This window comes from Quercus lobata, chromosome 2, assembly GCF_001633185.2.
Source record: "Quercus lobata isolate SW786 chromosome 2, ValleyOak3.0 Primary Assembly, whole genome shotgun sequence".
NCBI classification, from domain to species: domain Eukaryota; kingdom Viridiplantae; phylum Streptophyta; class Magnoliopsida; order Fagales; family Fagaceae; genus Quercus; species Quercus lobata.
This window is the reverse complement of record NC_044905.1, coordinates 65,024,407-65,044,985: the sequence shown is the minus strand read 5'-3', so window position 1 is coordinate 65,044,985 and position 20,579 is coordinate 65,024,407. Positions and strand designations below refer to the sequence as shown.

The 20,579-nt window shown below is 33.8% G+C and overlaps 2 protein-coding genes across 2 annotated transcripts; both read left to right on the top strand.

The window, feature by feature from the left end:
* The first annotated feature begins 1,438 nt into the window (after positions 1-1,438).
* On the top strand, positions 1,439-10,263 carry LOC115976229 (bystin). The gene is made up of 11 exons (XM_031097390.1): positions 1,439-2,049; positions 2,150-2,276; positions 2,389-2,440; positions 2,696-3,023; positions 3,390-3,469; positions 4,876-4,923; positions 6,406-6,552; positions 7,889-7,961; positions 8,054-8,129; positions 8,864-8,954; positions 9,891-10,263. Exons 1-10 carry the CDS (start codon positions 1,672-1,674, stop codon positions 8,941-8,943), a joined length of 1,389 nt encoding a protein of 462 aa, XP_030953250.1. The 5' UTR covers positions 1,439-1,671; the 3' UTR covers positions 8,944-8,954; positions 9,891-10,263.
* A 3,458-nt stretch (positions 10,264-13,721) lies between these two features.
* LOC115968422 (GDSL esterase/lipase 7-like) lies at positions 13,722-18,997 on the top strand. Its single transcript, XM_031087825.1, has 5 exons — positions 13,722-13,953; positions 14,297-14,418; positions 17,658-17,906; positions 18,362-18,620; positions 18,702-18,997. Exons 1-5 carry the CDS (start codon positions 13,722-13,724, stop codon positions 18,914-18,916), a joined length of 1,077 nt encoding a protein of 358 aa, XP_030943685.1. The 3' UTR covers positions 18,917-18,997.
* The last annotated feature ends 1,582 nt before the right edge of the window (positions 18,998-20,579 follow it).

Sequence of the window (20,579 nt, the reverse complement as noted above, 5' to 3'; positions counted from 1 at the left end):
AGATGCCGGGACACGTGTGGTTAGAAGAAGAGGCAGAAGAAGTAGCAGCAGATAATGGATCGCTGTTGTTGTTGCCGCCGGTGATGGTTTCTGAGGACATTTCCCGGTTCCGCTACACGAATCCGACGGGCCACCCATCTGGATCGCTGTTGTTGTTGAATCTACCGGTGATGTTTTCGGCTGGATTTTCCCAATATCTTCTCTAGAGAGATATTGGGGAAATAGAGTTTGAGGGAGAGAGGAAGAAAGAGGAAATAGAGCTGATTTTGGGTTAAATCCAGCTGTGGGTAAGTGGAGCTGCTGAGTTTTCGACGCCCATGCTCTCGCACGCTTGAATGAGCTCAGAGTATCATTATTGTTGTCGTTGCCATTGCCGTTGATTTTGGCTTTGATTTTGGGTTTTCGGCTATGGGTAGAGGGAGAGGGAAGGTTTGTGTTGCTGAGTTAGATCTTGGGTTAGAACTTAGAAGATTACAACTGATTTTGGGTTAACACGTTTGGGTTGCTGAGTTTGTTTTAGTTTTAACCGTGGTTTGGTTTTGCTAACTATAGTTTAGTTAATGGGTAAGATGATGTGGAGCTGAGTTTTATAAAATAGCTAGGTGGCAGTTCTCTATTGGATGGCAGGACCCAGGAGGACCACGTCAGTGGTCCTCCGGGAGGTCCCAAGAATTTCTCGTCCAAGACAGCTTCACCCACCGTAGTCAGACCACTACCCACGTCGCCGTATATTCCACCCTTCGTCTGAGATAGCGAGCTCCCTTTTTTTGCCACCGCATGAGATTTTGTTTTAACTCTTTCGCCTCCACCCTTGGTAGCTCCTCCTGCCTTTAACCATTCGCCATATTACCTCTCTGGAGATTGCTCCGTTGGATTTAAATGCCTGTGCTTTTCATCATGCCCAAGTATCCCATATATATATCTCAAGTGGCAAGCCCCAAATCTGCACCCAGAAAGGAGAATGGGAGAAACTAAAATATTCTTTGACGTTAAACCTTTCCTCCATCTACAGAGAAGAAGTAGGTTGTTGTCAAAGTTCCTTGGCCCACTTTTTTCAACCCACTCTAACTGGTACTGCGAGCTAAACTTGAATTGCATAATGTTATTGCCAACCTCTACAATCCTTAGACCAGAACCCATTTTCCACGCTGCTTTCAATGTGCTTTTTAAGGCTCTTTGATTTTCAATGTGCTTTTTAAGGTTTAGCTTTTTTAAACCATCCACTACTTCATCCATGCATTCGCGAGAGAATGGACTACTACCTGTTTGAGAGAGGCATAGTCCAAGAGAAGGCCCTTAGAGAAAAACTTAAGGGAGGGAATAAAACTCCTACCGGTTTGAGAGAGAGAGAGAGAGCTCCTACAGGGGAGAGAAGCCACTCCTCATGAGTCGGCCCAATTTTATTTGTAAATTGTAATGATTTCCACATTAATGTCCTGATGGCAAAGCTATATAGATTACGAACCAAAATTATAGTTGGGCCATTGAAAAAAAAACATGCATAAATTTGTCTATGTAGGTTTAGCCCAAGCCCAAGCCCAAGCCCGACCTCATTTCGTTTTTTGTTTTTGTGTTTTCTCAATGAATCTTCTTGTTTTTCTACCCTTTCGCTCGAGTATCAGCCGCTAAAACCTCAAAAACCCCACTGCTGTGTTTTTGAAGCGAAAGAGAATGGGGAAGAACAATAACAAGAGGGAGCGGCACCTGAATCCACAGCCTTTCTTATCAGACAATGACAGCCATGCTAAGCGATCCAAATTCAAAGTACCCAAGCCCAAATCGCACCACCAGTCGGAGAAGGCGGAGCAGGAGGAGAACGAGGAGCTCATATCCTCCACCATGAGTTCCAAGATTCTCAAACAAGCTTTGGCTCAGCAGAAAGAGATTCAGGACGAGGCCAACCTCCAAAACCCTAACAGCGCCTTGCTTTTCGCTCAAGAATATGTCACCCCCAAGGGCGCCGCCGCCGATGATGCTCAGACTGACGACGATGACATCGATGGCTTTGACGGCTTCTCTGAAACTCAGAGCCGATTTGGCGCCGATGATGTTAGTCACTCACTTGCTTTACTCAATTTTTTTTTTTTTTTTTCATTTTCTTTGGTTCTGTTTGGTTACTGAGAATCCGTGGGAAAATACAATTTTGCAGGAGGAGATTGACGAAGAGGATGAGAGAGTGCTGGAGGCGTTTTTAGCAAAAGATGCAGCTCCTCAACGCACTCTTGCCGATATCATTGTTGAAAAACTCAAGCAGCAAGATCCAATTTCTGCTTCAGGTTCTCAATTATTTTGGTTTTTTAGCCTCTAAATCTCAGAAATTGCATCAGTTGCTAGTGTTGTTTAATCGTTGTTATCTTTTCGTATTAATTTGAATTTATTGGATTGCAGAAACTCGACCATTGCCTAAATTGGATAGTTCCATCATAGATTTATATAAAGGGTATGTAAGCTCTGCCTTTTCTTCTTATAACATTGCATTACATGCAATCTTAACACCTTATATATATGATATGTGCAATGCTAAATTGTATGCCTAAACTTTGTGAGAGAACATTGCTTAGAGCCTTGTAGCTTAGTGGCATTGCATGGTCTTCTTGTTCAAATTCCACACCCCAATTGTTGTAACATTTGAATTATCAAAAAATAATAAAAGGTGGCAACTTTATTGATCGTGGGTATAAATATACCATTGCAGAGTTGGCAAGCTTCTTAGTACTTACACAGCAGGCAAATTCCCCAAAGCATTCAAGCACATCCCAGCAATGAAACTTTGGGAGGATGTCCTTTATCTAACTGAACCTGATAAATGGTCACCGAATGCAATGTACCAAGCCACAAGAATTTTCGCTTCTAATTTGGGTGTGAAGAAGGCCGAACGCTTCTACAGACTAGTGTTGCTCCCGCGGGTGAGAGATGATATTCGAAAGAATAAACGGCTTCATTTTGCTTTATATCAATCTTTGAAGAAGTCACTCTACAAACCTGCTGCATTCTTCAAAGGAGTACTGTTCCCTCTATGTGAGGTATATGATCTTCAACATAACTTGGGGGATTTTTTTCTGTCCTCCCTACCCAAAATTTTGCTGAATTTTCTGATATCTGTGCTTCAATATTCACATTGTAGTGTTAAACTTTGAACTTCTGATCTACAAAGTCTGGGTGCTTGCAAATTATTTCTTTTGGTATTTGTCTCTTTTACTAAAACTTGATTCTTTAATTTGTTTGGTGATCTCTGTGCTATTTAGTGATATCTGTGTCCTCTACTGCAACTTGATTCTTCAGTTTTCTTACTAAGTGATGGGACCAAAACTTTTGATCACTTTTGTTTTCCTGGCTTGATACGTAGGTTGCCTTTTAATTTAAAATATATATTTGTCCTTGATGTACAGTCGGGGACGTGCAACCTCAGGGAAGCTGTCATTATCGGAAGCATTTTACAGAAGGTCTCCATTCCTCCGCTTCATTCAAGGTATGGCTAGTGGAGATCAATAGACATAAAATATTAATCCATGGATTGATAAAGTGTGGGTACACTTCCTGTATTTTTTACATTTCCTCTGGGAGATTTTTTTTGTTCTTTTTGTTTTTGTTGTTTTTGGGGGGAAAGGGTTTGTCCTGGCTCTGAAGATTCAGGATAAGTTTTATTGTGTTGCTTGCAAAGATGAGGGACAAATATTCTCTTCACAATCTGATCAAAAGATTTTACTGCTCTTTTTTTGTTTTTTTGTTTTGTCCCCTCCCCAAAGTCTTTGATAAAAATGGAAACATGTTTCGGATTCTTCCCCCTCTCCCCTTTCAAAATACAATAAACTTACTGTTATAAAAGAATTCCCCTAACTAGGCTGTGGTGAAAATTGATAGTCTCACCTTTTTTAAGCGCAAAAATGCAATTTTTTTCATAATTCAACTATTTTGTTTTTGGCCATTATTATATCAGACATTTTATGTATAATTATTCCATTATTAAAAGAGGTTGGACCTTGATGTGATGACTAAGTGCTCTGTGCCTAAGCAATTTTGAGTCTAGGAGTTAGGCTGTCCAAAATTAGGGGTAAGACTGCTTACCAATTTCCTTTTGCAGAACCCGCAAAAGTGGGAGCCTCATGCATTGGGTATGACCTTTTTTATTCTCTTCTTAAAATGAATTGTGGACACATGATGCTCTCTTTTTATTTAATAAAAGTACCCTGAAGATGACATTCATTGCACTTTTGACTTATCAAAATCAGAAGTATACTGGGCAATTGATGAATATTTTTTTAAAAGTTTTAAATCAATGTGTTGTTTTCAGAAACTAAAAAAACCATTATGTTAAGATACTGTGCAAAATTTCAGAAGAAAATGTGCCTTATTATTATTATTATTATTATTATTTTGATGATTTTTTAAATTATCAATAAGTGGAGCTCATAATTCTTTTTTTGTAATTATTTTGTCTCCTTTGTATCCTTTGATCATGAAGCAGTCTTTTCTCAATAAAATTTCTTATATATATGTATATAATCAATAAGTGGAACTCTATGGCAAGCATTTGTATTACTTTGCTGACATGAGGGCCTTATTTAGGATCCTTGCCAGTTAATTGTGGACACTTAATTAACTTGTATTTGTTAAAACATTATTATATCTTTGTTTTTGATTATGAATAGTCCTTTGCAACATGAGCTTTTCAATTTAAAGTTAATTTGTGGTTTTTTCCTGCCTTTGATCCCTTTTGTTTGTATTTGTAGATACTAATACACTTGAATTCGTGTTCTAGTGAATGTTGTATATTGTTTGCATGCCTGAGTGGTTCTTGAAACTAATTTATATGAATATTTTAACCTATTACACATGTGGGGTATTTCTAACTGAAATTTCTGATTGTATTTGCAGTGTTGCATTATTGAAACTTGCAGAGATGAATTATTGTGGTACAACAAGGTAGTGAATGTTGTAATTTGCTCACTTAAAAAGATTGTGGAAGTGTATGAAGATTAATAGCTTGTGCCATGTGTTTGTGTGCATATATTTTTATAGAATGGCTTCTGGATACTCAAGTGCTTGAGTGTTTATGATTTGGTTTGAGGATTATGCGGAACTGTGGAAGTTGGGTGCATAATGCTTTGGGTTTATTTGGTTTTTTCTCATAGGGATGTGTAGATCATCTAGTATAATGGCTTGTGCCGTTGTGTGCATCATGTATTGGTTTTGATTTTATTTCTTTTCTGGCCCAGATGGATGTCTAGATTGTCAACTTTGCTTTGGTATTTCTTCCTTTTTCTATGCTTTTTGTGTAAGGGCCTTGTAGTATAGGATGCAAGTAGTGATTTGTTGCTCAGCAAAGAGGGAAGCTCAAAAGCTCCACTTGTTTGGGGGGGCTATGGCACTTTGTTTGAGCATTGAAGTGAAATTTGATATAATGCATGTTATAATTTAAGAAATTTAAGTTTTTTGGGAGGGCACAAACCTTAACGTTTAAGGTGAGAAGTCAGACCTAAATGTGAACTTAAGGTTTGGGGTTGAACCTAATATGGATTGATAGTCAACTTTGTTCAGAACTAATTAATTTAAGTAATGTCGCGGTCTAATGCCTTTTCTCTATTTGGGGCTTACAGGGTAATGCCTGTGGAGGTTATTGATTTATTTTTTGTTGGATTTAAGGTTTGTTTGGATGTCATAGTAATTTGGGGTTTATAGGGTGATACCTATGAAGGTCATTGATGTGTTTCTCTAGGTGTGCCTGTTGTATACATCCTGTATTTAGGTCTTTCTTTTTTCCTAATGAAGTTTCATTTTACTCATAAAAGGAAAATGTAATATTAGGTCAATATGTGGACAAATAGATAAAACCCTTAGTTTTTGGTGTGTCATTTAGAAATGGCACAAAAAAATAGACTGTGCCATTACTTAGAGGAGATTTACCTTATATGCTAAAGCTGTTGAATTAAAGGCTCCATCAGATAAATGCCTTTGTATGTAATCATAGTCATTGACTTTCTAATTTGACATTTGTCAAATTAGAATCATAGAGATTAGCATACATGAATAATCCTCATTGATGTCCTAATTTTAAATTTCTTCATAAAATTATTGATGTTAGTATATATTACTCGTTGAAAGGGAGAGAGAATTGTTGGTATTGTTGAGATTCTCATAATGCTTTGAGATTAGTATTCATGTTTATTCATGATTAACTGTTTTGATTCTTTACTTTTGTTTTGCTGATGCTTATTTGCATCTAGCTGTTTTCTTGATTATACTTTCTCTTACCTATCAAAAAAAAAAAAAAAAAAAAAAAAAAAAAGCAAATGAAATCTCATATAATAGCAATGATTTTTTATTATTACTTCTTTTACAGCCTCTCCTCCTTTGCCAAATGCTTTCGAAACTGCTTGACAAAGTTTCCTTGGTAAACCATTGCAGCTTTTTTATAAAGCTTCTTTTGGAGAAGAAGTATGCTTTGCCATATCGTGTACTTGATGCTACTGTTGCTCATTTTATGAGATTCCTTGAAGATAGCAGGTTGATGCCTGTAATATGGCATCAATCACTCCTTGCATTTGTGCAAAGGTTAGTAACTTTTATTAAAGAGTACCTTGTCTTGCCTGATTGGGTGTTGAGAAGAAAATTTCTCCTTGTTAGGATAATATGTTTTATGGAAAGTTCTTTTGGTTCGCTTACAATATGTTTTTTTGGAGGGAAGGATGGAGAGGGGTAAAAGGGAAAAATGGATTAATCATCTGTTTGATTTAATGAAAATTATGAATTTAATAATGGGGTAGGGACTAGGGACTCTTGATCAAATGGCATTTCTCTGCCCTCAATAATGGGGTGCATATCTAATTTACCAATAAAAAAAAAGAACGAAAGGGAGGGGGAGTTTGATTCTTTCTTGATAGAAATCTTAATATGTTACCTCTTCTCTCTCTCTCTATTTTTTTCCCCTCTTTATTGGCTTTAGAGTTGGCAAATGATTTGGTTTGGACAGAGTTGATATGTATAGGCACAGAAAAAAATGAATAATGTTGCAGAAGCACAGAGAATTAAAAGAAAGAACATTATCCTTATGAAACCTAAGGCTAAAGTTACGGGCCTTGCAGCATCAGGCTAAACCTAATACATGTCCATTATATTTAGTTAGGTTGTTAGTATTAAACTATTTATATTTTACTTCTCTTTTAAGTTTTACAATCAGGTGCATCCATTAGCTGCTTCTGTTTACCTCCATCAGATCTTACACTTTCTAATCTCAAAATTCTAATTCATCCTTCCATCATTCAGCAACCTGGTTGCAGAATGGCCTATATTAGTGTTCTCTGCCAGGAAGCACAGACACTTCATTTGGGGTGCCGTACCCATGTTGTACCTGCTGTGTCATGCTATAATTTTTCAAGAATTGGTCGTGTCACTGTGTTGTACATATACTCGTATCCGTGTCCGTGCTTCCTAGGTTCTCTGACTCCCATACAAACCAGATTTGATCCCTCGAGTTAACCCCTAATGAATTTCTTCTTCATAGCTTTAAATCCCTAGTGTCTTTAGGAACGGTGTTTCTTTGCTTCAAAGAACTAGTCTATTTTAGCTTTAGCTAGAGTTGAACCCTATACATTTACTATCCCTAGCCCTAAACCACTAGTTTCAATTTCAAACCTATGCCTACCATATAAGCATCTTTTGATTGGTTTTAAATCTTTATACATCAAATTCATGCCTCATTTTAATTGAACAGAAGTAAAATGTAACAATGTGGGTTGTTAACCAGTATGTAAATAGTAAATTTCTCTATTATCTAAATGTGACTACTAGATTTTTAAGCTATTGTGTGCTATTCTAAATGTAACTCATGGCATAAATTGATACACTATTGCATTTCCTTTTATATCCTGTTGTGTGAAATTCTTTGCAGGTATAAAAATGAACTCCAAAAGGAGGATAAAGATAACCTCAGAAATCTACTTGAAAAACAAAGGCACAAACTAGTAAGGACATTATCCCTGAAATAGCTGCTTCTATGAACCTATCAATTTAATTTAGTGTCAATATATGATCTCTATGCTCTCTTCGAATGTAGGTTACTCCTGAAGTCCTTCGGGAGCTAAATAATAGTCGCAACCGTGGTGAAAAGGAGGATGATCTTATGTTAATATATATCCTTTTCTTTTTTCCCTAATCTTTACATAAAATTTGAGTTTTATTTAATATTTTCTTATAAAAAAATTATTATTTTTAGTATGTGCACAGTCCACATTCTCTCAATTGAAAAAGAAGAAAAACTTCTCATTGATTTTTGTTATGCCGTTGGCTATTTGTTGTGTTTCTCATGTTTGTTAATGCATATTTTGTGGAATATTTCAAATGGGTATCATATCTTTGGAAGTTTTTTTTTTTGATTAATTCCATCTTCGTTTTTAATGTAGAAATAGGGCTTCAATTAAGTTATTTCTAAGTTTTATGGGATAGAAACCATATACCATAGGTAATGTGCTAATAAATTACTATTTTTAACTTCTGTTTCTTGATTTTCACTTTCTAAGGTTCTAGACTTTAAAATTTTTAAGTTTTCACCTTGAGCAGATCAATGTTTTAATATATAATTTGCCTTCTGCCTTGTAGCTCAACTAGCAACTTCTGGTGCAAATGTTGAATTATCAAAGAAATATATAATCTACCTTTTAACTTATTGAAGCTATAAAATTGACACAGCACATTTGTCTTTTATTGATGTACTGCTCTAACAATGCATTGAGGCAGTAACTAATTATGGAATTGATTTGGTTGGTTGAAATTTTTTTTTCCTCTCCATTAGACATTTAAAAAAAGCTTTCCTCTCTCCATTAGATTCCTTGAATAGATAAATTCTTGTTTCCTTGACTTTCCATACCCTCTCCTATTTCTGTGATCAATAGAACTATTGAAGAAGATAGGTTTGATGTTCCAGAGGTGCCTATGGAGGAGGATTGATTGACTGCCTGGTATGATAATTCACATTGTGATTTGTTATATTATTCTCACTATCCATGAGACTGGATTAGTCCATCATGTGTAAACTAGTGAATCTTACATCCATAATAAATATTTGTGGGATTTATTTTTCACTACATCCACATTGGATTACAAGGTCTCCTCAAGCCTATCATGCACACCCATTTATTCAAGTGATTGTTATGTCCCTCAATAAATTTGTGGGATTTTTTTTTTTTACTAATTCAATTTGCATTACAAGCTCTCCTCATATCTTCATATAATTGGATACGAGGAGCTACAGCATCCATATGACTGCCAAAATCACATAATGGTTCATTTGGATAGAAATATTTAAAATGGGATTTGCATTTTAATTCTTAGTTTAAATGACTTGAATAAAATATGAGAGGTTCCCCTGCCCTCTATTGATGAAATTTATGTATGGATTTGAGGTTAATGTGTATTGGAAATGGTCCAAGATGTAATCTAAAATGTCATCTTAAATCCATAACATCATAAATGTTTCAGCTAAAGTAAAATCTCCAAAACTCAAAATATCTTCTTTTGTTAAATTCATATCAAACACTTTATGTAACAATTGCAATTGCTCTTCAAAACCCATGATTTTAAATCACAAATCCATGCGGAACCTAAAAGAAATGTAGGGTTCTATATCTTATAGTTCTGATAAGCTTAAAAATTTGTCACTTAGCACTCAAATTATTATGCATGAGCATGACAAGTGTAAGGTGAATGTAATTTTCATTGGCTTGGAGAGACTCAACCCTAAAAAACAGATGTTCTTGAGTGGTCAGGTCAAAGAACAGTAGCTTTGAACGTGGTTTAAATTGATCATGCCTATGTGTATATTTTTTTGTCTAAGGATATCATGCTTGTTTTGGAGCAAATGCTCATTGGATGATTGTAGGCTGGTTTCTTTTCAGGGCATTGACATGGGTTCCCAAAGAAGTTACTCTATATGTTTTGTATAGGGAAATGCAGTCTCATGCTTTTTGATGTCTGGCTCGCTGGGAGATGTGCAATCTTATGCTCTTGGATGTCTGGCAGTCATACGAGTGATAGTTGCAAAGCGGATACTATTCATGTTCAAAAGAAGATGATCGTTTTTAGTGTTAGCACACTGCTATGGCACTGATAATGGGAGTTTCGTGAAGAAATGATATAAACTTATAGGAAATTTTGTGTTACGGTTTTTGTGTTTGTAGAATCACATTATACATTGGATAAATGTATTTTAAGATGCCAAATTTGGGTAAAAGTAATTTTTTTTTTATTCATACCTTATAATTATCTGTCGGAGTGCATGTTGAAAAAGTTGTCAAATTTGCTTATGTTGTGGGCATGCATCTGTGATTCTGTATGCTTTCAAAAGAGCAAGAAAGGCCTTGGCTGTGGTAGCTTAACTAAAATACCTATCTACTTGAAATAAGGTATAGATGACAAAATTCGACCTCAATAAGCGAGTGTTGGAAGCAGTCTTTCTTTTTAATGCGAGAAGTAACTTGCATATTACCATGGCATTCAAATGGCATGAGAGAGAGAGATGTGTTTGATATTTCCTCAAAAGAGACATGTTGGGATTAGAATTGTATATAGTGTGACACTATTTATTGATTAATAAAATATTGATGTTACAACACACTTACGGAGGGTTTAAATTTATGAAGTCAAGGATTTACATCAAATTCTTAAAAAAATTGAACTCATCTTCTATATATATGAAATAAAATGTAGCATTTGACTTGTGTCTAGTGCTTTGGAGTGCTGGAGTCCAAAAAATAATCACATATTAAAATCGTGTCTTATCCAATACTCAAGTGCATTAGACAGAAAGCTTACCCATTTAATATTATGTACAAATGATTTTTTTATTTAAACGTTTCATAAAGCTCTTTTGCCTTACGGTAGTAAGAGACACTAAAGTTATCTACACTGTCTTATTCATTCCATGCAAGCATGACACGTTGATTTTGTTGTGAATGAGAGTGAAGAAACAGAAGCTTCTTCCATCCCAAAAGGTCTTTTTTTTTTTTTTTTAATTTTTTTTTAATTTTTTTTTTAAAACACCATTTGTACATAATATTAATGGGCAAATTTTTTGTCCAATGTACTAGAGCACTAGATGAGACACATTTTGATATATGATCATTTAAGGACTTCTTACATTGATTTTGCTGCGAATAGGAGTGAAGAAATGTAGAAGCTTCTTCAGTCTTCACTCCCAAAATGTTAGTATTTAAGAAAAAAAAAAAAAAACTGCAATGACAATTTCAACATCTATCTTTTGATATTTAACAAATTTCATTATAAAATATGTAGGTTAATAAAAACTTTCTCAATAAATCCAAATCCCGGATATATCTATCTCTTTCTCACTAAAGACATAGTATAAGATAATTTTTCTTACACTTCATTTGGAACGAATGAAAGAAGAGAGAAAAGGGGAAAGTGATGCATTATTTCTGTTTGGTTGATAGAAGAGAAGAGAGTTAAAATTAAAGTTCAAAAGGAAGGAAAATATATCATTCCGTGCTCACATTTTGAGTCCATTCGATTTGGGTGGAAATGGAGAGAAACTCCACTAAAGAATTGCAGCCACATTTGTTAACTTTAAATGTCTCAAAAAGTTACATTTTTGCCTAGGAATTTTATTGCCTTCTTTACTTTTATATATCATGGTTAAAATAATATATTATACCAAAAAAAAAAAACATTTTTCCTTTCCATTTCTCTTCCTTTTGTAAACCAAATATAGGAAAGAGAACTGTACAGGCCACAGCTATCGGTATGCACCGAGCTCAGGACACATTTCCTAAAATGGGTCCTTCCCGCCTTGCTTACTAACTGAGCACCTAGCCCATTCCCTAGATGGGCTTGGCCCAAACTCATAGCCTAATTGAGCATCATCTATTATATCGAGATCAAGAGATAATGCCTTGGGGGAATCTGCCAGCCGAGCATCAATTGGCGCTTGGTGCAAGTTCCAAGAGAGTCACATTAGTCACAAGTAACAGGTCTCATCTGGTCAGGAATATGGCTTAGAGAGGCCCATTAACATGGGAAACACTCCTCTCATCATGACAATCCCACTAAGGGAAGTCTATAAATAAAAACTGATGGGTGAGAGAGAGGGGGTTGGAAAAATTAGGGGAGAGAAACATGAGAGTAGTGAGGAAAAATACTCCTTGGGGAGAAAGAAGTCTAGTCCAGATTTTACAAAGAGGGGTCAGATACATGGTGATGTTCTTGGGAAATGTAGGGTTTTGAGAAAGGAAGTGAGATAAAGAAAAATTTTTCATTTGTCTCCTATAAAAACTGCATCGCCATCTTTGGGGCCTCTCGTTGTTGGATATTCTTGACCCATAATACAAGTAAATTTGGGGGCTCAGCCCAAAACCTTCGTTCCATTGGATTAAGCCACCACAAGAACATATTCTTCTCTTTTATTTACTCATTCCCTCATTATTTCCATATATATAGGAGGAAAAAGCTTTTCTTTTCCCTTTCTTTATCATCTCCTTTCCTTACTCTCCCCCAATTACAATGTTAAACCTAATTCCCTAATGAGTAGTGACAACTCAAGAAAGAACCAAAAACTAATATATTTAGGAAAAAGTTAACAAATGCCTTAAGAATATTAGTTTATGAAATATTTTTAGAAATTTTTTAAGAGAAAAGAAAAGAAAAATTAAAATTTTTGACAAATTTTTACATTTCTCATAAAAGTAATATAAAATCATTCTTAAAATTGTCCATTAACAAATGTTTTAAGAGCACTCGTTAATTAGACCCATATATTTATATTAAGCCTTAGTGGTAGAGCTGCTGTGTAAGTTAGCTAACATTGTCAGTGGTGAATCCTTCCCAAAAAAGAAAAGAAAAAGAGAGAGAGAGAGAGAAAAGTCTAACCTAATTTAAGCCATACAAAAGGCCACATCAACATGTCATATTTAGAATGTGATGTTCCATAAAAAAATTGCAGTGGCAATTGTCGGTTAAACATCACAAATTAAGATTAAAAATACAGTCTTAGCAATAAAAGGTCACAAAAATAAAAAACACAAGCATAAACGGGAAAGACAAAACTTATTGGTCCTTTTTCCTTTTCTTTTTGGTTGAAAAAACCTTTGGATTAAATTCAAGGTCGGTCTTATGTCACTTAGGTCATGGCCTAAGGCCCCTTATTAAAGAAAGACTCCCAAATGTGGAGACAGTAATTTATTTTTATTTAAAAAATGTGAGTTATGTATTTTTCTTCCACTTCCAATAAGCCCCCAAAAAATAATGGACTAATAAAAATTCAATCCAATTATCATTAGTTTTTTTTATTTAAGCTAATGAGTTATATTAAATTTAAAAAGTTTATAATATAGAATGTTAACTAAATATTAGTTAAGTAATATTTAATTTTTCGCTTCAAACCTCAAACTGTATTGAGTGAATCAAACTTGACTACAATTCCAATTAAAAAAAATTAGAATCTCAAATTCAATCTCTTTTAGACAAGAGTTTAACAACTTAACCTAGCTACCTCATATCTGTCACGTATATATGTCATTACACCCGTAGTTTCCTCCTCTTTTTAAGCTCAAACTCAGTGATTTTCATGTGACTGACGCTTCCTTCCTGGGATTCCTCACGCAAAAAAAACCATAAAGAAAAAGCTATATAGCTTCTCATTTGTCTATCTCACCCAGCACATTTCCTCGTATCTTTCTCTAACAACAAAGTATTCCTAGCAAACAACAACAATAATGACTTCAATGCCACTCATTTTCTTGTCCATTTTCCTTCATCTTGGCATTCTGATCCATAGTTCACCATTGGCACCTGCATTATATGTGCTTGGAGATTCCTTGTTTGACAGTGGCAATAACAATATTTTGCCCACCTTGGCTAAGGCAGATTATCTTCCTTATGGTGTGAACTTTGTCAAAGGTGCTACAGGAAGATTCACCAATGGCAGAAATGTTGCAGATTTTATAGGTACTAATTCTACATTGTTTAAGATATATTTGTGATATAGATTTATTGTTTATGTTGTAATGGCCAAAGAGGCCAAGGTATAATAATGTAGACTCAGTTAAGGTTAACCCTATCCCCTATAACACACTAGAGAATATAGTAAAGGTTCCTGTTCTTTCTTGCTTTGGCTTTTACTTAATCTCTTTACAATATTCTTGTTTATATTTTCTCTTTTAGATTTCAACATGGTATGCATGAGAGCATATTCAACAGTTACTAACAACATTGATAAAACATATAACTCATACTATTATTATCAATGCTAAAAGTATTTCTTATGTTCTTTCATTTCTGACCCTTGTAGCTGAATTTCTTGGGCTACCATGTTCTCCACCATACATGAGTATATGGAGATCAACACAAGTTACAGGTTTCAACTACGCGTCGGGGTCTTGTGGCATTCTTCCTGAAACTGGAGACCGATTTGTAAGAACTTATTGTGCACTCTTATTTGTTTCTTCTTTGTTTTCCTCTTTAGTGTCACTTAAAAATTTAGCAGCCCTTATACTTATTCAAGAATAGAAAATAATAAAATATAATACGGTTTTGTTATTTCAAAAGTTTTTAATCTGTCGTGTTTGTGTCTTCAAATTAACCCATATTAAATAGACTTTAGGAATGTATAATAAGCCCGAATTTAAGAGGCGTGTTACTGAGACAGGTAAAGCTCATTGTAACCTCATGGTGTGTTTTAATTTGCTTATATTATGTTATAGATTTAATAGAAAATGTATTTAAAAATAAATAAATTGTGTCCTGACCTGACAATTTGTGAAGGAGAATAAATTATTACAAAAAAAAAAAAAATTTTGAGATCTTATTCTATTATCAAATTTTTATATAAGGTTACAACAATGTTTTATTTTATTTTATTTATTTTCTCTTGATTAGAAATCTTGCTTCTTCTTCTTTTTTTTCTTTTTATAAAATATTTATTATGGTTTTTCTTATATATGTTCTGAACTATAATAAACATTGATAAAATATGTTTCTTTTCTTTTCTTTTTTTTAAAGAAATTTGACATATAATAAAGATAATAACTTATTAAATATATTAACAAGAAAATTTTAAAAAAGAAAAACAAAAGACAAAATTCGAATTATATTATAAGTTAAGGAAGGATGGGGTTGTAAGAAGAATTAGTTAAGGTTTTGTCTAATTTGTTTTTGTTTTATTTTCTTGGGGCGAGGGGTGGCTCGGTCTTTGATTGTACTGACTGAGAAAAATAAGGTTCTGCCGTCAATTTTTTAATTTCTTCTACACCAAACACATGAACCAATCACAGGTTCGTCAAATAAAATCCATCAAACTAATAGTAATCAAAGATCAACCTACGTCGGTAGAGTTACAAATATGAAATCTCACAAGCTAAAAGCAATAGGGGGAAAGATTAAAAAGAAAAAGAAAAAGAAAAAGAGAGAACTTGCATGACCAAAGAAAACCCATAAAATTAAAATTTATAAATAAACTAAATAGAACTCATTACAAATACAACAGGGAGGGAAAAAAGAAATATATATATTTATATATATATATATATATATATATATAATAGCATTGGCACAACAAACCTAAAGAAAATCTACCCTAAACTCAATAGGAATCAATCCTACACCCCCATGCTAATCCAAGTAATTCATTATATAAAAAATTAAATTACAATCATCTAAAACCGATTAGCATGTACCTGAATTAATTTGAGACAATTTCATCAAATTTCAACTTTGACTTAAATTGCATCAAGTAATTTTTTTCTCACCTCAATCCAAAGGGCATGAGTCACAATTAAGCCAAACTTTACAACAATGGTGCGGTGATCTTTGTTTGAGATATATTAGACATATTAGCCTAATAGCATAAACCCAAACTCATCCTACTTTTTATGCAAATAGGGGACTTGGCTTGCACATATAAAATGATTGGGCTTAGATCTATGCTATTAGGCTAATATATTTCTAACAACATATTAGCCCAATAGTATAAGCCCAAGCCCATCATACTTTGTACAAGTAGGAGGCTTGACTTGCACACATAAAATGATTGGGTTTGGACCTATGCTATTAGACTAAGTGTGCGTTTGGATGCAGATGAAATATTAAAATAATTTCACTATTCAACTTATTTTTACTACTATTCATGGGCCCCATTGCACCTTTTGGCACTATTCATGGACCTTACGGTACTATTTCAACTAATTTTTACCTTTATCTACAGTACTTTCAGCAATAATTTTTCAGTTTCAGCAAAATAAATGGTATCCAAACACACTCTAATATATCTCCAGCAATCTTGAAAGAGTTACCAAAGTTAGAGAACATAGAGAGGGACAAGTTGGGGGCACAAGGGTATAGGAAGTTGATGCCTTCACAGTTTAGTTGGTCTTGAAAAAATTTTGACACCTAGATTAAACGAAAAACCAAAGATTCTGAAAACTTAAAATTGAAGCCAGTAACCAAGGGTGCAAAACTAAACATAACCAAAAATCTGATCAGTTTTGGACTCTGTCAATTAGGTCTTGCATTTTTTATAACTATGGAATATGGTATAGACTTGCAGGTTGTATGAAAAATTCTAATTTATACCCTAAACAATTTATGTAGCAGAATCAATGGATTTATTGCACAAGTTATGACGTATAATCCAATAAACATCACAAACAATTTAAATCAACCACAATGATCAGAAACCACATCAAAAGCAATAATAAAAAAAAGGCACACACATATTTGGTTATAATGTGGAAAACTAACGAAGAACTTTCTCAATGGAAAAATTATTCCCTGGATCCAATTCTTGTAGAAAATTCACCATAGGAAAAATAAAACTATAAATAGTCTAGTCACATGATCTTTGTACAACTAGACTCTATAGAAAAATGCTCCGTTTGCTGTCCTACCACAATAGTCCCAGACCCTCTAGAATCTTCCTAAGTGAATATTCTCCTCCACAAACCATAAGCTCTGCCACTTCAAGAAGTCCTTAAAGATTTAAGGCAAAATTTGACTCACTAGAACAATCTCTGATTTCAAGAATGGTTTAAAGCTCAGGTGTATAGGAACACAATGGTTTTACTTGTTTTTGAAACAAAGTACAATGATGAATTCACTGTTTAAGCATAGGAAGAAGGCTTTGACATCTGACCTTTTTAGCATTGGTATGGTATGGTATGGTAGATTTTGTTCTCTCTAAAAGTCATAATAAGATACTTTATATGGCTGCACAAATTAAGGTTAAAATTGTGCAAGAATACTTTTCCTAGCAGAATTCAAAAATAAGAACCTGACGATTTTGCTTGAATGAACGACAAGCAAGTGACTATAGAAATCTCTCACTTAAATTCAATTGGCCATACTACACTCATTTCAAATTTAAATCGGGTCAAATTTGTGTCCATTTTGATGTTCCAAATGTTTAATTTCCAATGAAACAAGTTTTATTCAGAAATTAATTATGGTATAAAAGATTTGAGTGAAAGATCACCAACTCATTGCATTTGAACAAATCAAAACCTCCTTATTTTGAGTAGCTTTTAACCCCAACTCAACCGTAACATAGTTCTATTGATACAACCATTTATTTTTAAAAATAAACAAAGAAGAAGAAGAAATGAAATAAAAAATGCATAATGCTCATTGCTTTATCATATGCTGGCGGTTGTTTGCAGGGAAAATGCTTGAATTTACAAGAGCAGATAGATTTGTTTCAGAGGACAGTTTTGTCAGATTTGCCAAAGCATTTCGAAAGCTCATATGATCTTTCAGAGTACTTGTCAAAGTCTATATTTATATTATCTATAGGCAGTAATGACTACATCAATAACTACCTTCAACCCAATCTGTATAATACAAGCAAACATTACCCTCCACAACCATTTGCTCAACTCCTTGTGGATGCGCTCAGCCAGGGTTTTGAGGTTGTCTCTTTTTCTAAACTCCTTTTTTTTTTTTGAGTTGATCTTTCTTTCTAAACTTAACTGGCCATCATTTCTATTATCCATATCAAAGTAATTTGATTTCCATAATTAATTTAATATAGTTTTCTTGCCCATTTAATTAGTACATATATACTAATGGAAAATAAATTTGTTCAACATTTTACATCATGTAAAAGTGGTCTCTCTCTCTCTCTCTCCGGATAATTCAATAATTATAACAACAGGGAGAAAGGGATTTGAAACCTGAATCACGGGTGTCAGAAATATTGATACTCATGCATACATGCGTGCGCATGCATTAATTGTCTGCCTTAAGTTACTTTATCAAATCATAATATGGATGATTTTTTTTTTCCCTTGATTGTTCATAAGCAACCAATTTATCATTCACTCATATATCTTGCAGTTTTACATAATTTTTCATGATTTCACAGAGGCTATATAGTTTAGGAGCCAGGAAGATAGTAATGTTTGAAATCGGCCCCATTGGATGCATACCATCAATTACAAGGAACGTACGTAATAAGCACAATGGACAGTGCGTGGAAGAAATAAATCAGATTGTCTCACTTTTTAATCAGGGACTTCCGGCATTGCTAAAAAATTTGACATCCAGACTTCAAGGCTCAACCTTTGTTCTTGGCCAAGCTAATTTTCTTGGCTATGATGCAATAAAACATCCTTCTAAATATGGTAAAAATAATTTATTTGCTTCTAAGCATTCATAGTTATTGATTTACAAGCAATATAGATAATTTTCTTTATTGTTTACAGGCTTGACAGACTCAGAAACCCCATGTTGCACTACCTGGGAAAATGGGACTTCAGGGTGCATTCCACTATTGCCTCCATGCCCTCATGCATATCAACACTTCTTTTGGGATGCCTTTCATCTTACTGAAACTGTTTATTCTGTCGTAGCAACCCGATGCTTCAATGATGCTTCATTTTGCTCTCCCTTCAACATTAAACAACTCATACAATTGTAAACTACACACATTATATATGTTAATTGTATTAGCATGACATAATTATTCTAGATTATGTGATTGGTACAATTATTATTTATTATTATTATTATTTTTTAATGTGATAGCTTTAGATATTAATTTTACAAGTTGCAAACCCATGCAATGCGTGAGAAAATGTAATATAATTATTTTATAAGAAGATAATGTAAAATTTGTTGGTTAAATAGTGCGTGTTATTTAAAAATATTTTATATTTTTATAACTTTTTATGTAACGGAACACATAATGTATTTTGCATTCAACAACAATATATAGTAAATTGTAATTTTTTTTATATAAATGGAGAAAACGTTATTAAAATGATTTTTTTTTTTAATATACTATAATCGGTTGACTAATTTAAACATATCCAATAATATTAAAATAAAAATGTACACCCTCATACCCTCATTCATGGAACACATGTAACATGTTACAATAAGTTTAAGATTTTAACTTTTTTTTTTTCCCAAAACTACAATCCCAAGCATATAAAGTATATACCATACATATTCTTATGATTTCATTCAAACCCTAGAAAGTATAATGCCTATATTATTGAAACTTGAATTTTGAAGTAATTTTTATCTCCAAAAAAATTTAAGCTAATCTTTTGAATTTTTATCATTTTTATTGCTTTTTTAGGGCTCATATCTCTAATTTCTAATTTCTAATATCTAGTTTGTTTGTATATTTTAGCCAAAAACTTAAGAGTGGCTCAAATAGAATAAAATTTCATACATTTCAACCCAAAAATTAAGGAAAAAAAAAAAAGAGAGAGAAATTTTTGAGCCAAAAACTGAAAAGGCAACTTACAAAAAGAATCAATTTAAGGGTCCAATTAGTCTAAAATTAACTGAAGTGGACCGAAATAGACCAAAATCGACTGAAGTGGACTGAAATAAACTGAATGGGACCGAATTGGACCTAATGGGACCGAAATGGACCTACATTGGACCGAAATACACTGAATAGGACAGAAGTGGACCAAATAAACCAAATGAGACCGAATTGGACCAAAATAGACCAAAGTGACTCAACAGGAGCGTAGCATAATACATGTTACTCTTCAAATTTTAGATATTAAATAGATACATTTTTACCATATTGACAATAGATAAGAATGTCTCATGGTCCCAAGCCAAGAGGAGAAGTAAAATGAGATCACTCTCATGTAAACATCATAAACCAATACCAACTACTAGGTCAAAATATTATGGCAAATGTTTTATTGCTATTGTAACTTTTACTACAAGTATTTATACAATTCCACCCGCACAACCTGATCACTGGGAGTTGGGACCACGGACCACCCTATGTTGGTGGAGGTTAATGTATGCCCAACCTTGTGCAACTAGAATTAGCAACTAATCTTTTATATTTCTTGCTTGATCATTTGTATAATTTAATTTTAATTTCTCATTCTCATCGTTAACTTGTGCATTTCTCAATAAGTCCTATTAAGTTAGGCATTACCAAACCCATTCTTTCTCCCCCGAAGTCAAATATTTTGCCTTATGTGGTTTCTAATTGGTAATCACCTCGAGCTGTAAAAAAGCTGGTTTCTGCTCAACTCAGTTGAGTTATTAGCTGCCAACTCATGGCTTTTTGCATATTGGTAATATCTTGAAAACCCTATTGA

Bases quoted from the DNA above. Each gene is read 5' to 3' on its own strand.
- LOC115968422 (XM_031087825.1), top strand. From the start codon at position 13,722: ATGACTTCAATGCCACTCATTTTCTTGTCCATTTTCCTTCATCTTGGC. The intron at 17,907-18,361 runs GTTGTCTCTTTT...ATGATTTCACAG, and splicing joins CGCTCAGCCAGGGTTTTGAG to AGGCTATATAGTTTAGGAGC. The intron at 18,621-18,701 runs GTAAAAATAATT...TATTGTTTACAG, and splicing joins AAAACATCCTTCTAAATATG to GCTTGACAGACTCAGAAACC.
- LOC115976229 (XM_031097390.1), top strand. From the start codon at position 1,672: ATGGGGAAGAACAATAACAAGAGGGAGCGGCACCTGAATCCACAGCCT. The intron at 2,441-2,695 runs GTATGTAAGCTC...ATACCATTGCAG, and splicing joins ATCATAGATTTATATAAAGG to AGTTGGCAAGCTTCTTAGTA. The intron at 4,924-6,405 runs GTAGTGAATGTT...AAACCATTGCAG, and splicing joins AATTATTGTGGTACAACAAG to CTTTTTTATAAAGCTTCTTT.